The sequence below is a fragment of the Protobothrops mucrosquamatus genome, unplaced genomic scaffold, assembly GCF_001527695.2.
Source record: "Protobothrops mucrosquamatus isolate PMUCROS unplaced genomic scaffold, P.Mucros_1.0 scaffold3509, whole genome shotgun sequence".
In the NCBI taxonomy this organism is placed as follows: Eukaryota; Metazoa; Chordata; class Lepidosauria; order Squamata; family Viperidae; genus Protobothrops; species Protobothrops mucrosquamatus.
The window spans coordinates 49,043-66,387 of NW_015389480.1; the positions used below are offsets into that span (position 1 = coordinate 49,043).

Genomic DNA, 17,345 nt, shown 5'->3' on the forward strand with positions numbered 1-17,345 from the left:
CCGTCTCTTTCGGGTGTAGCTTTCCTTTGAGCCTGAAAAAGTTACCCTCGTTATTCCGGTCTGTGCCCTCCTCCGTTGGTCTAAAAAAAGTTGGCAACTCGCTTATCAACAACCACAACCAAAGTCGATAACTTTCCTCCTCCCTGCCCTGATCTCATTTCCTCCCTCCCTTTGCAGATGTTGAACCTATTTGTGGCTGTAATCATGGACAACTTTGAGTACTTGACACGAGATTCTTCCATCCTAGGACCTCATCATCTGGATGAATTCATTCGAGTTTGGGCAGAATATGACCCAGCTGCTTGGTATGTATCTCTATCCCAGTCCTATCTTCCTTGCTCACCCACTTTTGGTCTTCTGAAGGTGGCGTTGGATTGGTGGAGCTGCTTCTCGCATTGGGAGAAGATCATCCAAGGGGGAAAAAAAGGGGGGGTTGACTGGTTACCCTCAAAGACAGTTATGTCGGGGTTCCTCACTGCAATGTTCAAGACCCATCAATATTTTGGGTGATGGAGATTGGGAAGCTGGATCGGTATCCATACAATGCAGTATTGCAGGCTGACTCTGCTCACTGCCAGCAGTTTGATCCTGACTGGATCAAGGTTGACTCGGTCTTCCATCCTTCCGAGGTCGGTAAAATGAGGACCCAGATTGTTGGAGGCAAAAGGCTGACTCTGTGAACCGCTTAGAGAGGGCTGTAAAGCACTGTGAAGCGGTATGTAAGTCTAAGTGCTATTTCTATTTCTATTTCTATTGCCGTGGTAGCATAGTGGTTACAATGCAGTATTGCAGGCTAATTCTGCCCACTGCCAGCAATTCGATCCTGACCGGCTGAAGGTTGACTCAGCCTTCCATCCTTGGTAAAATGAAGTAAAATGAAGCAATAGGCTGACTCTGCAAACAATTTAGAGAGCACTGTAAAGCATTGTGAAGCAGTATATAAGTCTAAGTGCTATTTCTATCTATCTATCTATCTATCTATCTATCTATCTATCTATCTATCTATCTATCTATCTATCTATCTATCTATTTATGTATCATATCCATCCATCCATCCATCCATCCATCCATCCATCCATCCATCCATCCATCCATCCATCCATCCATCCATCCATCTATCTATCTATCTATCTATCTATCTATCTATCTATCTATCTATCTATCTATCTATCTATCTATCTATCTATCTATCTATCTATCTATCTATCTATCTATCTGCTATGATGGTGCAGTGGTTAGAATGCAGTATTGCAGGCTAACTCTGCCCACTGCCAGCAGTTTGATCCTGACTGGCTCAAGGTTGACTCAGCCTTCCATCCTTCTGAGGTCGGTAAAATGAGGACCCAGATTGTTGGAGGGGGCAATAGGCTGACTCTGTAAACCGCTTAGAAAGGGCTGTAAAGCGGTATATACGTCTAAGTGCTATTGCTATTGCTACTGGTTCATCTCCTCCTACCTAACAGCATCTAACAAATTACTTTTACGGGTCTTAAGCAGAGGGTAATTTTCTAACGGGAAGTCATGAATTATGAAATGCCATTTCCCCCCCCCCTCTCCAATTCTTCTTCTCCTTGTCATGTTATTGTGGGATGGAGATAGGAGGTTCCAGGAAAGACTTTTTTTTTTAAATTAATCACAGCTTTTTTTTTCTTTTCTTCCTATTGACTCGCGACTTATGAATGTCTGTTTTCTTTCCAGTTGCCGGATACATTATAAGGATATGTACAATTTATTCCGAGCTATTGCCCCACCCTTGGGCTTAGGAAAGAAGTGCCCTCATAGAGTGGCATACAAGGTTTGGAATTTCGGGGTGGGGGGGGTTTAAGGAAATTCCAGTCCTTTCTTTCTTTTTGGGGGGGGGGGTGGAGGAGAGGTTGCCTTGATTTGCCACCGAATGGGGTCCTTTGTAAACTGCATTGCAACAAACAAAGGAAAATGGAAATAACCTTGGAATGGAACTAACCGGTTGCATCAATAGAAATGACGGGCAAGCTTGTGTCTGCCCCTTTGTGCCTGCTGCATTTTTTTCCTTCTGCCCAACTTAGTCCTTCCTTGCCTGGATACGGCAGCCTTGCGGGACTGTCGGCCTTAAAAATGTTTCCAAACTCAGAATTGGGAGNCCTTCCTTTCTTCTCTCCTTCCCTCCCCCTCCCTTCTCTCCTTCCTTCTCCCTCCCATCTCTCCTTCCCTCCCTTTTCCTCCTTCTCTCCTTCCTTCCTTCCTTCCTTCCTTCTTGCTACTCTCGTAGCTTCAGCAGAACTCTTTTCTCATCTGGTCCAGGGGTGTCCAAATCACGACCAAAGGGACGTCCAAATCTGGACTTCTCCAATTAAAGACAAGAATGGTCGCCCCGATTGGATTCTCATTTCACGAGACCGAAAAGAGAACAAACACACCTGAGAATGCCACACACGCAGAATGGTCTTCAAAAACTAGGGATTACTCTCATGCAATCTCTATTTGCCAAAGCCCAGGCAGATACCTAACTGCTCCCATGGCGGGTCTACCCCAACTTGGCATGGCCAACTCGTTGCACGACGACAACCCATCGTGAGACGAGAGTTACGTATCGAAGAAATAGAGGGATAGGATCATTGAAGAGAGGATGCCGAAAAGAGGGACAAAATGAAATGTGAACGAGAAAAATTAAAGTAGAAGAATGAGGAGAAGGCAAATAAGTTGAGATTAATTGGCAGCCCTGGATGAAACTGAAGCTGAACGCAGTTGTTAGTAGACTTCCTTGTCCATCCTCACCATGGCCTGAGGTGGCTGTTTAAAAGCACCTGCAAAGCAATGGTCCTGTTCACCTTTGGAGAACAGGACCATTGTGAGCCATGTCCTTCAAAGGCTAAGAGCTTCACTTCTCTCAGTTTCCTTGGAGCAGAAGGTCTGGATCCTTGATCTAGTAGGCTTACGTCCTTGCTATCTTAGAGCTTGACGCTCTGCCTAGCCAGGTAGTTGTCCAGCAAAGACGTTGCTTGAGCAACCGAATAGCTTTCTCATCCATGCCCTGATCTGGATGTAGAAGGCTTCCTTCTCGTGGAGAAGGACAGGCCACTGTTACTTCTCTGAAGACACCAACCAGCTTTTGAAGAGAGAGAGAGAGAGAGAAAGAGTTCTGCCTTTCTGTTCCTTCTGGCTTCTTGTGGCCTCTACGTCCCTCTTATCTGTTGTGTCCTTGTCTTTTGGAGACTGAAAGATGTTGTGATTGTCCCACCCTGTCCAGTTGCTTCCTTGTTTCCAAGAGCTGGTTCTGCCAACCATGGTTCTTCATCATCTCTTTTGCTCTCAATTGACCTTCTGACATGCACCTGGTGTTTCTCCTCCACATGCTTCTTACGGGCTATAGTTGATCCATCCTTCTGTGTGTCTGTACGGCATGATCCCGGCGATGGAGATACTGTGCATGAGATCTTCCAAAGAGCATGTGTTAGAAGTGTAATTCTGCTATGTTTCAGGACAGCATTATCTCAAAGGAACTTTAACCTCCCTCCCTCCCTTATCCTCCCACCCTCTCTCCTTCTCTCCCTCTCCTTCCTTCCTCCCTCCTTCCCTCCTTCCTTTCCTTCCTTCCTTTCTCTTCCCATTTCCTTCCTTCCTCCCTCCCTCCTTCCTTTCCTTCCTTCCTTTCTCTTCCCATTTCCTTCTTTCATTCCTTCCTCTCAAAATATTTTTCTGTCCTTCCTTCCTCCCTCCCTCCTTCCCTCTGTCCCTCCCTTCCATCTTTCCTTCCATCTTTCCTTCCTTCCTTCCTTCCTTCCTTCCTTCCTTCCTTCCTTCCTTCCTTCCTTCCTTCCTTCCTTCCTTCCTTCCTCCCTCTTGCCTCCCTCCCTTTCTCTTCCCATCTCCTTCCTTCCTTCCTTCCTTCCTTCCGCTGCATGAAAAAAATAACACACCTACACTTGTGTTGAACTTTTCCTGTGCTAAAGGGTTAAAAAAAAAAACACTGCTCCAAAACCGTGCCTGACCTTTTTCTCTCTGGCCCATGACGAAAACCATCTCAGCACATGAAAAGTTAAATCTTGTGGGACATTGTTGTCCTCTTTTACTTTGGAGGGGAATAGCCGGTGGAGGTTGGGAGTGGGTGAGGAGGGACAGAAGACCTGACCAGAAGACTTGTCTTTTCTTCAGCGTTTGGTCAGGATGAATATGCCCATCTCGAACGATGATTTAAGTGTCCACTTCACATCAACGCTAATGGCCTTGATCCGGACAGCCCTGGACATCAAACTTGCATCAGGTAAGGTTGGTTTCTGAAGAGGAGGAGGAGGAGGAGGAGGAGGAAGACTGTGGGTCCTTGGTGCTTTCTCAGCTTGGTTGTTTTCTTGCAGACATTTCATGACCCAAGTAGGTAACATCATCAGTGCTAGAAGGGAGTGGGGTTTGTGGAGAGGAGGAGGAGGAGGAGGAGGAGGAGGAGGAGGAGGAGGAGGAGGAGAGCAGAATATTGGACCAAAGAGAATGTGGTTTGATTTGAAAGAGTTCTTTTTAAGGATCTTGTTTCTTTGCTTTTTAATCTCACAGGTGTGCTGCAACACCAGTGTGATGCTGAACTAAGGAAGGAGGTTTCGTTGGTTTGGCCCAATTTGTCTTCCAAAACTTTGGATCTGTTAGTGCCACCTCATAAACGTAAGCGCTCTGAATCCTTCTGTACCTGAGCAAGTGGAAAGAAACATTAATTGCACCATTATTATTACTTAATACTATTCACTGAGATAGTGTAGCCTAGTGGTTAAAGGCACTGGATTAGAAATCAGGACACCATGAGCTATAATTCTAACTAACACACAAAGCCAGCCCAGGGAAGGAAGGAAGGAAGGAAGGAAGGAAGGAAGGAAGGAAGGAAGGAAGGAAGGAAGGAAGGAAGGAAGGAAGGAAGGAAGGAAGGAAGGAAGGAAGGAGTCTCCCTCTCTTTCAGCCCTACCAAGAAGAAGGTAATGATGGGAAACACTTCCAAAAAGATCTTGCCAAGAGGACCTCAAGGTTGTGTCCAGGCAGTTGCCAAGAGTCCTAATTGACTTGAAAGCACAAAAACACCCACAATGGAAAACAAACATCAATCCAAGTTTATTTCCCCTCCCCCCAGCCAAGTATCAGAAGAAGACCAATATCTAATACGTTTGTTGGGTGGAGAACGTCTATCTATTAGTAAGAGCATAATAGCCATAACACAGTTTTACCCCATTGGCTCCCTTCCAGATGTGTTCAACTACAACTCTGGTTTGAAGTCAGCTGGAACTTTCAAATGTTTGACTTCTTGACTTGGCATAGACTCTCCAGCCACAGTTCATTTTGCTACCTTTTGCTTCCATCTGTTGTTAATTGATTTTCTGCTTTCTGTGGCTTCTTCTGTCTTTCCCGATTAGCTGAAGCCATGACAGTGGGGAAGGTTTATGCAGCCTTGATGATATTTGATTTCTACAAACAAAACAAGAACACCCGTGACCCCTCTCACTCAGGGCCTGGAGGTCTCTGTCAGGTAAATATCCATCCATCCATCCCTCTCTCTATCATCCATCTATCCATCCATCCCTCTTTCTATCATCCATTCATCTATCCAGCCATCCCTCTATCATCCATCCATCTATCCATTCATCCATCGATCCATCCCTCTATTGTCCATCCACCCATCCATCTATGCATCCATGTCTCTATCATCCATCCACCCATCCATCCCTCTCTCTATCATCCATCCATCCATCCCTCTATCACCTATCCATTCATCCATCCCTTTTTTTATCATCCATCCATTCATTCATCTATCCATCCATCCATCATCCATCAATCCATCCCTCTATTGTCCATCCATCCATCCCTCTCTTTATCACTCATCCATCCATCCATTCATCCATCCATCCATTCATTCATCCATCCCTCTATCATCCATCCATCCATCTCCCTGGCCATGGATTCAGTGAAGTTCAATGCTTCTGTCAACTTCAGTTTGTCCTTTGCTGTGTTCAAAACACTAGAAAGGACAGTGATCCAGGTCCAATTCTGGTCACCATGATACAAAAAAAGATGCTGAGGCCCTAGGAAGAGTTACAGAGAAGAGAAGCAAAGGTAATAATGGGTCTGGAGGCTAAATCATACAATGAACAGTTGAGGGAAATTAAATATGTCTGGTCTGACAAAGAGAAGGACCAAGGGTGACCCAATAACTGTCTTTTAGTACTTGAGGACTGTCACAGAGAAGAGAGGGTTGAGCTATTCTCCAAAGGACCAGCAGGCAGGACAATAACATTGGGTAGAAGCTTGTTAAAGAGAGATCTAACCTGGAACTAGGGAGAATTTTTCTGAAAGTGAGGACAATTAACCAATGAAATAGCTTGCCCCCTGGAGTCGTGGGTGATCCATCGGTTGAGGTGTTCCAGAAAAGATTGGACAACCTTTTGACTGGGATGGAATAAGGATGGTTTTGAGCAGAGGGCTGGACTAGAAGACCTCCAAGGTCCCTCCCAGTCCTACGATTCTCTCTCCTCTCTACTTCTTCTAGACCGGGACTGTTTCCCTTTTCCATCCATTGAAAGCAGCCCTTGAGCAAAGCCAGTCAGGATTTCCGAATGCTTTTCTGCGTCAAAAGAGCTCCGCGTCACTCAACAATGGGGGTGCCCTGTAAGTACTCCACCCCTCCTTTTTTTTCATTGATTCAACTTAGCTTGAGGCAGATAGATGAACACTTCCAGCTGTGGACGGAGCCAGCTGTTCGACAAAATGGCACAAGCGTCCATTTTGTTGGAAGACGTGAGCTGTTTCCTTCTTCGGGTGTGGTCTGATGTTCTCCGGTGCTTCTGTCGATGGCCGTTGCACATGAGCAAAAGTCCTTCTATTTGACGGTTCTTCCTTAGCCCTCCCTAGGACAACTCTTCTGCCAGGTGGTTTTTAGGACCCTCTTCTCTTCTTCTTTTGAAACAGGCCAATGCCCAAAGGAGGAGGCATCAAAGAATCGGTTTCTTGGGGGATCCAACACACCCAGAACATGTTTTACGAAACTAGGACACCAGCGTTTCAACGGGGCCATTCGGAGGAAATTCCTGTCCAACAGGCAAGCAAGACGGTGGAGATATCACATGCAGGAGGAGAGGGAAAACATAATTTTTTTCTTTTTTTTAAGAAAAAAAGGATTTTCCTAGAAAATCTTAACACCGTATCCACCCTCCACTTTATTTCCCGTTTTGGCCTTACATATTTAGCAGAAACCCAAATTTTGGAATTCTTTCATCTCTTAAGAGAGTATTTTTTTTATATATATATATTATTTTCAAAATAACCAAAAAAGGTAAAAAAATATGTTTTCGAATCCTGTGTTGCACCACCAGTCTCACAGTTTAGTAAGTTTTTGTTTCAGTATATGTATATCGAGTTTAATTAATATTTGTTAAACGAGAGACATTCCTTATTATAATGAATAATTTTAATTTTAATTATGTTAAAATCTATTTCAAGTTAGTTTGTAAGATCCTCAATCACCTTGCAATTATGATAATCTATATCCTGTTTTTAAGCTTTACTAATTGCAATTGTCTTATTCCAGTTACATTTCAATAGACCTATAGTTGGGATTTCAGGTATCCTTAATAATAGATCGTTCATTAAAACTAATTTTTTTCCCTATCACAAATGGCTCTTACTCTCTCTCTATTACAGCGTATTTTTCACGTTTAAAATAACAATATAAATCCAACAAATACAGTTCTGTTTTTTAAAATATATTCTATCATTTCATCAATCCACATCTATAAAAAAAATCTTTTAAGCCCTTTTGTAAAGTTTACACCTTTAAATACTTATCAAGTATAATGTCAAGAAATTCCCTGCCTTCATTCATTATTAAATCAAACAGAAATTCTCTTAAGAGAGTATTTATTGAAGGAGCTGGTTCAGTTGGGACAAAAAAAAAAAAAAGAGAGGACAAATTTGGACAAAGGTGCGTAGGCAACAGCCTTACACGCCTGTTACTCTGTCGCTGCGTTTTCCAGGTTGTTGAAATGCGAGAAGTCAGCCCAACTTTAGCCAATGGGGAACATCAGCCGGGACTGGAGAGTCAAGGGCGAGCAGCTTCCATGCCTCGGCTGGCAGCAGAAACTCAGGTTAGCACTTTTACCATATTCTGGGGTCCTTGGTGCTCTCTGAGCTTGGTGGTTTCCTTGCAGATGTTTCATGACCCAACTAGGTAGCATCATCAGTGCTAGGAGGGAGTGGGGTTTGTGGAGAAGAGGAGGAGGGGGGAGGAAGAGGAAGAGGAGGAAGAGGAGAAGGACGACTGTGGGGTCCTTGGTGCTCTCTGAGCTTGGTTGGTTTCCTTGCAGACGTTTCATGACCCAACTAGGTAGCATCATCAGTGCTAGGAGGGAGTGGGGTTTGTGGAGAAGAGGAGGAGAGGGGAGGGAGAGGAAGAGGAGGAAGAGGAGAAGGACAACTGTGGGGTCCTTGGTGCTCTCTGAGCTTGGTTGGTTTCCTTGCAGACGTTTCATGACCCAACTAGGTAGCATCATCAGTGCTAGGAGGGAGTGGGGTTTGTGGAGAAGAGGAGGAGGAGGGAGGGGGGAGGAAGAGGAGGAAGAGGAGAAGGACAACTGTGGGGTCCGTGGTGCTCTCTGAGCTGGGTGGTTTCCTTGCAGACATTTCATGACCCAACTAGGTAACATCATCAGTGCTAGGAGGGGGTGGGGTTTGTGGAGAAGAGGAGGAGGGGGGAAGAGGAAGAGGAGGAAGAGGAGAAAGACGACTGTGGGGTCTTCTGAGCTTGGTGGATTTTCTTGCAGACATTTCATTGCCAAACTAGATAACGCCATCAGCGTGTATGGGTGTCCTAAGAGAGAATGAAAGGCAAACAGTAAAGAACTATTCAGACCCTCCATTTTTTTCTGGATGTTTTTTTAAAAAAGCATCTTGTTAGGGATTAAAAAAAAAACCCGTATTCACCCAACCATCATTTCTCATGAATATCTGTTGACTAACATTTCTGTCTCTTGTCTCCATTCACCCACCCCTTCCTTGGTCTTCGTGGACCTCATTCTCTGTCCCTCCCTCCCTCCCTCCTTCCTTCCTCCCTTCCTCCCTCCCTCTCCTTGGTCATCTCGTCTCTCACGTGCCTCCTGGGATGTCTGACTGTTGCTGGTTTGGGACCCATGCCATTTTTTTCTGTCTGAATTGCTTGCAGAGGAGCAAATCACGGTCACCAGGGCGATATCTATCAGTATGTAGCTTGTTTGAACTCACCTGTCCAGTAATAGTCTAGTCAAGGAAGGGGTTTAAGCAGATCCCCTGCATTCTTCGGTGGCTTTTTCGTTCTTTCTTTTTAAGAAGGAAGAAATAACTCAATCCAGAGGCGCTAAATGTCTTGATAGTCTGAGCTGCGCTTCTCCTCTATAAGTGTTTAAACAACTGTACATTTTAGTCGGGCCTGTCTCCCAAGGATGGAATCAGCTCTCAAAAGCTGGGAAAAATTGTAGTTCTGTGGTGAAAGTCTATGGAAGTTCTCCGTCCTCCAAGTCGTGGTTGTCCCAAAGGTGCTTTTTCAGGAGGCAACTGGACTTTCTTGTTTTTCCTTTGAAGACGTTTCGCTTCTCATCCCAGAAGCTTCTTCAGCTCTGACTGGATGGTGGGGAATGGAAAGATTTATACTCCTTGCAGACAGCTGGTCCTTTGCGTTCTTTTAGAGAGTCGTTGAGGCCACCTGGAGATTTACCTGTGTCCTAATGTGTCCCACTGTGTCACAATAAACCTCCAAGTGGCCTCAAAGACTCCCTAAAAGAAGGCAAATGACCAGCTGTCTGCAAGGAGTATAAATCTTTCCCTTCCCCACCATCCAGTCGGAGCTGAAAAAGCTTCTTGGATGAGAAGCAAAACATAGGTAAACCTCCAAGTGGCCTCAATGACTCTTTAAAGGAATGCAAATGACCAGCGGTCTGCAAGGAGTATAAATCTTTCCCTTCCCCACCATCCAATCGGAGCTGAAAAAGCTCCTTGGATGAGAAGCAAAACATAAGTAAACCTCCAAGTGGTCTCAACGACTCTCTAAAAGCATGCAAATGACCAGCAGTCTGCAAGGAGTATAAATCCTTCCATCCTCCACCATCCAGTCAGAGCTGAAGAAGCTTTTTTGGACGAGAAGCGAAACGTCTTCAAAGAAAAACAAGAAAGTCCAGTTGCCTCCTGAAAAAGCACTTTGGGTGAAAAGAATTGCGAGTCCCTATATTATAAGAGCATCTCCACGAGGAAGATAATGAATGAAAAGTTTACTTTACGTCCTTTAAAGAAATGAAAATATGACTTTTTATTGCTTTGATATTGGAAAGGGAGATGCTAAAGAGTTGGACGTTGGGGTCCTTGGTGCTCTGTGTGCTGGGTTTTTTTTCTTGCAGACGTTTCATCACCAAACTCAGTAACATCATCAGTGATCAGAGGGCACCAAAGGACTCCCACAGATACTAACGAGTTTTAATTGAAAGGAATCAACTTAGAACTAAATGTCTGTGGAGATTCTCAGTCATCCAGGTCATGGTTGTCCCAAAGATGCCCTTTCCCCCCCCCCCCCAAAAAAAAGGCAAGCGGACTTTGTTTTACCTCAAAGATGTTTCGCTTCTCCTCCAAGAAGCTTCTTCAGTTCCCCTTCAGTTCACTTCATTTCAACTGAAGGAGTTTCTGGGATGAGAAGAGAAATGTCTTCAAGGAAAAACAAAATCCACTTGGCACCTTTGAGACAACTTAGAACTCAGGAGAAAGTTCCTCACAGTGAGGACAATTAACCAGTGGAACAGCTTGTCACCAGAATTTGTGGGCGCTCCATCACTAGAGGTTTTGAAGAAGAGATTGGACAATGGTCTAGATGGTATAGGGTCTCCTGCCTGAGCAGGGGGTTGGAGTAGAAGATCTCCAAGGCCCCCTCCAACTCTGTACTACTGTTAAAACAAATCAGACACAAGATCCAGTTGTGTGAAGGAAAAGATGCTACCTTTGGATGGTGGACATCCAATCAACCTCTTTGCATTCTCCTCTTTCCACAGCCCATTCCAGACACCAGCCCCATGAAGCGGTCCGTCTCCACACTCAACCCACAGCGTCCCCGTGCCACACATCTTTACGAACATCCCCGGCCAGCTGAACATACTCATCACCATCACCACCATCGTTGCCATCGGCGGAGAGAGAAGAAGCAGAAGTCAGTGGACAAGCCACCCAACCACTTGATTGAGGGTGAAGCTCCCGGTAAGGGTGCCTTATATTTCTCCAGCTTGGTTGACCATGTTGAAATTTTTCAACAGCATGCTCCAGTCTGGGTATCCTTCAGAAGTGTGGCCTTCAGCTCCCAGAATCCTTAGCAATGGTCGTGTGTTGCCTAGGATTCTGGGACTTGAAGTACGTATACTTAAACCCCTAGGAAGATCTGCCTTCTGTTCTAAAATCTCTTTGTCTCTCAAACTGGATTGTGTATTATTGTTTGAGAGTTCCCATCCCAATCTTCCTACGTAGCAGAGTTAGAGGAAGGTGTCAATGTTGCTGAGATATATATAAAATTAAAAGTTGGGTTCATTTTAAAATGTTGAGCTACAGTCGTTCAATTTGGTTGATTATGTTGACTTCCCTTTAGTCTGCAGTCATACCCAATGGAAATAATGAAAAGTCTGCACGCATACTTGAGGGGCTGTCACAAAAAAGAGGGGGCCAATTTATTCTGAGGGCAAGACAAGAAGCAATTAAAGAGAGGTCCAACCTAGAACTAAGGAGAAATTTCCAGACAGAACCATTAATCGGCGGAACAACCTGCCTCCAGAAGTTGTGGGTGCTCCATCACTGGAGTTTTTTAAAGAAGAGATTGGACAACCTTTTGTTTGGAATGGAATAGGATCTCCTGCTTGAGCAGGGAGTTGGACTAGAATAGACTAGAGCTGGAAGGGACCGTGGAGGTCTTCTAGTCCAGCCCCCTGCTCAAGCAGGAGACCCTACACCATTTCAGACAAGTGACTGTCTAGCCTCTTCTTCAAAACCTCCAGGGATGGAGCACCCACTATCCTACTGGATAATTGTCTTCATTAGAAGGACTAGAAGATCTCCAAGGTCCCTTCCATCTCTGTTATTCTGCACTCTGTATTCTGCATCTCTGTTTGTAGGTCTTCGTGCTTATGCGTGAACCTTGTTTGATTATGACCGACTAGAATAATTTGAATTCTTTGGTTTCCCGTCGCCTCCCCAGCAGAAGAAGCCACCTCCAAGTCCAGAAAACAGGAGCGGGGCCGGTCCCAGGAACGAAAAGTCCATTCTTCTTCTTCCTCTGAAAAGCAGCGCTTTTACTCCTGCGACCGCTTTGGGAGTCGGGATCAGCCCAAGTCCTCGGAAGGCAGTAGACCCCCATCCCCCGGCGGAGGGCAGGAACACGGGACCCAGAAACAGGTGAGAAGGGGAGGTGGGGGGGCGGGGAGAGAGGAGGGGCGAGGCTGGACTCAAGATCTCTCATCCCCAAAGAGGGAGAGGACACCATGGTAGCATCAGCCTTTCCGAGCAGAGCAGAGCGAGAGGAGTCGTCACCAGAGGCGCTCATTTGAATTGATTGCAAGGCTACGTTAGCAGAACCTTGCAAGTCGGAAAGGACTTGATGTTGATCTGGAAACGCGCAGTGGACCTCCTGACTTTTCAAGGTGGACCACCTAGCTCCCCTGTCTGCTCCCCCAGTATTGTCTCGCCGGTTGTCTTCATTTGGAATCCTTCCTCCTCCCTGTTGGTTTCCTGTATTTCTCCCTCTGTTCAAATGGTGCTGGAGCAGCTTCCCTGTCCTTGACTGTGCACATTTAAATTCTCTCTTTCCCTTTTTTGTTTTTTGTTTTCTTTTTATCCTACGATACATTCCTCTGTTCATGTCATTCATTCTTCTGTCCTTTGTGTTTTGCCACTCTACTCCAACATGCGACTCTGTGTCCGTCTGGTATTCTTATTATTGCCCGCCATCCTTCTCCTTCTCGTCCTTCTCCATATCTCTCTTCTCCTCCTCCTCCTCCTCCTCCTCCTCCTCCTCCTCCTCCTCCTCCTTTCTCCTTCTTCTCTTTTGCCTTCTCCTTCTCCTTTCTCCTTCTCCTCCTTCTTTTTCTCCTTCTTCTTCTCCTTCTCTTTCTCCTTCTTGTTCTCTTTCACCTTCTCCTCTTCCTCCTTTTTCTCCTTCTCCTCCTTCTCTTTTGCCTTCTCCTCCTTCTCTTCCTCCACTTCCTTTTTTTCTTCTTCTCTTTCACCTTCTCCTTTTTCTCCTTCTTTTTCTTCTCTTTCACCTCCTCCTCCTCCTTTTTCTCCTCCTCCTCCTCCTCCTCCTCCTCCTCCTCCTTCTCCATATCTTCCTTCTCCTCCTCCTGGTTTTTGTTTTGTTCATTTACTTTCTTCCAATCTTCATGTAGGGCAGTGGTTCAGTTAACGGGAGCCCCCTGCTGTTGACCTCTGGTGCTAGCACCCCCTGCCGTGGTCGGAGGCAGTTGCCGCAGACCCCGCTGACGCCACGCCCTAGCATTACCTACAAGACTGCCAACTCCTCGCCTGTGCATTTCTCCGGGTTCCAGACCGGCCTGCCAACTTTCTCCCCGGGACGCTTGAGCCGGGGTCTCTCTGAGCACAATGCTTTGCTGCATGGCGACTCCCAGGGACCCTCACAAACCCTGATGGCCCGGATCGGTTCGGACCCTTACCTGGGACACCGGGAAGAGAGCGATAGTCCCTACCACATGATGCCTGAGGACACCCTCACCTTTGAGGAGGCCATGGCCACCAATTCAGGGAGGTCCTCCCGAACCTCTTACGTTTCCTCTCTAACGTCCCAGTCCCATCAAATCCGCCGAGTCCCCAATGGGTACCATTATGTTTTGGGACTGAGTGCCGGACCTGGCACCAGCACTAGGGCGCGTAGCTATTACCACGAGCGAGACGAAGATGATTGGTGCTAGCAGGACAAGGACCAAGTTGCACACTGGAGGTCGATGAGTTTTATCATCCGGAGAACCGCCACGTTGATGCGCATGTGTTTGCATCCAGCCCTGTGACATCAAGGCTGCTAGGGGAAAGAAGAAGATCCAAGTCGCTGACTCTCTGTGGAACACCCCTGGCCAAGACGGCCCTCGGTGCGTGCACCACACTGTCGGTACAGACGCCCGCTCTCTCCATTCCGGTTTCTTCTTTTGCACTAGAGAGCTATGGATCGGTCAGCAAAGGCACCGTTACGGAGGGTCCGAGCAGCGCAAACGTCCTTCGGTTCTGCTCCCTGTTGCCATGTCACGGGAGACACCACCTCCCGCCCTAAATTATGAGGCTACAACAAAAGCCCAGGGAGAAAAATCCTAGACTCTGGAATCTGGACAGTTTGGGATGAGCAGGTGGGGAAGACAACCCTGATGTACAAAGAACCAACCTACATTTTATTGTGTCCACCTTTTAAGAAGGGAGTTTATCCAGCTGGATCTTCAACCCTTGGCCAATGGTGACCCTTTATAAACCGAGCCCGTCCTGGAAATTCCCAATGGATCCAAGCAACCATATGGCCACACCCAACGTCTTGGTCCATCCTTTGATCTCCACATATTTTTTTTTTTTGAGTCCTTCCCACCAGCGTTTTGGAAATGCCCTTCAAGAAGGGAGAGGTTTCGGCAAGGACAACATCTAAGATCTTGTCCTCCTTGGACAAGACAGTTGGTGGCCCCTATCTTAATTTTCATCTTGTTTACAAATCTGAGCTGAAGAGGGGATGAAGGAGGAGGAGGAGGAGGAGGAGGAGGAGGGTGGACAGAATTGTCATGTTTTCTATTGAGCTGTTGGATAAACTTTTCCTTTTCATTGTGTCCACTTTTTGTGGTGGTGGTGGGGAGGGAGGTTAAATTGTATAGCGAAAGAAAGCAAGACAAGAACACCACCAAAATGGGAGATTCCTCTCCAGTGGACAATTAGTCTGCTGGCCATTCCCAGGTTGTTGGGGTTTTTTGTTTTTTCTTCCTTTCCTGAAGGCGCCCATTCTTTACTTCTAAGTGCCTAATCTTTGGGAACCTCTCGTGGCAAACAATGCAGTTGCCTTTGTATCCTTCCCCCCCACATCCCCACATCCCCAAAAAATAAGAGAGGGAGAGGCAGGATGGAAAGGGTTGAGGAGAGAAGCTTCTGTGATCTGCTGGCATGGCTTTTAGTCGGCCCTCAAATTCATCCAGAGCTTGGTTTTCCATCTTTCCACCTTGCAAGGCTGGAGAACGATTTTAGAAAAAAAAATTTTTTAAAATAAAATAAGTTCGATTTGATGGGACGAGATCCTGGTCCTGGAAGGTGCAGCAAGAAGCATTCTGCGTCAGGATGGATGCTTTTTGCAAAACCCATTGAAAGCAAGGGGAAAGGAACGCTATAGCTCTTCAGATTTAAGTCATGTCTTGGGGACTGAGTCTCCGGAGCGCCTTGGGGGCAGATCCTTCACCCAAGCGGCGGTTGGAGTTAATTCTGATTCTCAGGGATGAGATTCTATTTTTATTCTTTATTCCCTCCCCCCCCCTGTTTGGGTCTGTATGCTTGTCTGTGTGTCTGTGTGGTTTTTTTTATTTTATTTTTTTTAACGTCTTGCACACATGGAGTTTAGGATGCATGCGTGCTCTCCCTCCAAGTTCAGCAAGACAGTCTTGCTAATGGAAGATGTTTGGAAGGCTTATCCCATTTCGTTGACTGGAAGATACGTACTGCCCAAAGCAGCTGAGGTTCTGGGCATGGATGAGGATAGGTAGGAAGAAAGAAGGAAGAGAGCTCAAATTATTTGTCGGAAGGGGACTGGTGGAGGAAAAAACAGAGCAAGTACACTTGCTCGTAAATTGCCTCCAGAAGTTGTGAATGCTCCAACACCAGAGGTTTGGAAAGCCATTTGTCTGAAATGGCATAGGGTTTCCTGCCTGAGCAGGGGGTTGGACTAGAAGACCTCCAAGGTCCCTTCCAACTATTCTATTCTATTTTATTCTATTCTTTCATTCTCTATTCTATTTTATTCCATATTCTATTCTATTCTATTCTATTCTATTCTATTCTATTCTATTCTATTCTATTCTATTCTATTCTATTCTTTCATTCTCTATTCTATTTTATTCCATATTCTATTCTATTCTATTTTATTCCATATTCTATTCTATTCTATTCTATTCTATTCTATTCTGTTCTTTCATTTTCTATTCTATTCTATTCTATTCTATTCTATTCTATTCTATTCTATTCTATTCTATTCTATTCTATTCTTATTGGAAAAAGGAATTGAGGCCAGCATTCAGGAATTCAAGTTAAAGCATTTCAGAAAGTTGCTCCTGTCCCTTTTAAAAGCTGTATTTTCCAGAATCTGCTCTCTGAGTAATCTCATCCCTAGATTGCGCACGTGTGTGTATGGATGCATGCGTGCGTGCCTGTATAACATCTTTCGCTTTTTTTTAATCCACATCTTTGAACATGCAAATAGGAGTATTATTCAGTTTACTTTAGGGCTGAGAGTCTTCTAACTGAACAGCTGTCCCATGGAAGTGCAGCTGAAATATTGGATGTCATAAGAATAAAGAAAAAAACAACGAGGGCATCTTCAAAACTACCAGAATTAGCACACTGGGCAACCAATGCTTTTCCTGATAGTTTCCCCTTATGACGGGAAGTAGTTCTTCACTTACAACCACCGCTGGGCTCAAAATTTCCACTGCTGAGCAAGGCAGTCAGTTTTGCCCCATTTTTATGAACTTTTTGGCCAAATGTTAAGTGAACCTGGTTTTTCCCATTGATTTAGCTTGTCGGAAGCCGGCTGGGAAGTTTAGAAAAGTTAATCACATGACCCTGGGACAGAGCAACTGTCATTAAGTACACGCCAGTTGCCGAGCCTCTGAATTTTGATCACGTGATCATGGGGATGCCGCAACAGTCCTAAATGCAAAAAAAACCCAACAACGGTCAGAAGTCCCTCAAGCAGTCACTAAACGAATGGATGTAAGCTGGGGACTTACCTGTATTGAATTTCTAAGGCTCTTTCTAAATTTACATTTTGGGATACAAATTTAACCTGAACGAGTCACTGGGGTGAAGTGAGGCAAAGAATTAGGCTGGCTTGATAGAAATCTCTCTCTTTTTTTAATGGATGACATATGCAGAAAACCCGATTAACCAAGAACAAGAGTTTGTCCTTCTTGGGTAGAGGATGCGTGGTTCTTTTTTTTCTTAAAAAGTCATTTTTTAAATAAAAAAAAATGCAGCAAAATTAAACCAGGGCTATGCAACGATAGCAAAACCTTTTCACAACTCCAACTGGGAATGGGAATGAAATCCATGACGCATTGTACAACTTAACCCGGCTGGCATTTCCTTTCCCCTTTTCAGGCATC

The 17,345-nt window shown here is 45.3% G+C and overlaps 1 protein-coding gene across 1 annotated transcript in view; it reads left to right on the forward strand.

The window, feature by feature from the left end:
- Window positions 1–13,922, forward strand: part of LOC107297756 (voltage-dependent N-type calcium channel subunit alpha-1B-like) — a gene marked incomplete at its 5' end in the record, with an annotated part of 58,805 nt that extends 44,883 nt beyond the window's left edge. The window contains 11 exons of the mRNA XM_029286382.1: window positions 178–305; window positions 1,699–1,795; window positions 4,132–4,240; window positions 4,525–4,629; window positions 5,367–5,479; window positions 6,497–6,615; window positions 6,916–7,057; window positions 7,980–8,090; window positions 11,010–11,211; window positions 12,197–12,393; window positions 13,383–13,922. Of these exons, the coding sequence (XP_029142215.1) occupies window positions 178–305; window positions 1,699–1,795; window positions 4,132–4,240; window positions 4,525–4,629; window positions 5,367–5,479; window positions 6,497–6,615; window positions 6,916–7,057; window positions 7,980–8,090; window positions 11,010–11,211; window positions 12,197–12,393; window positions 13,383–13,922 (1,863 nt within the window). The remainder of the gene's footprint in view (window positions 1–177; window positions 306–1,698; window positions 1,796–4,131; window positions 4,241–4,524; window positions 4,630–5,366; window positions 5,480–6,496; window positions 6,616–6,915; window positions 7,058–7,979; window positions 8,091–11,009; window positions 11,212–12,196; window positions 12,394–13,382) is intronic.
- Between the last annotated feature and the right edge of the window lie 3,423 nt (window positions 13,923–17,345).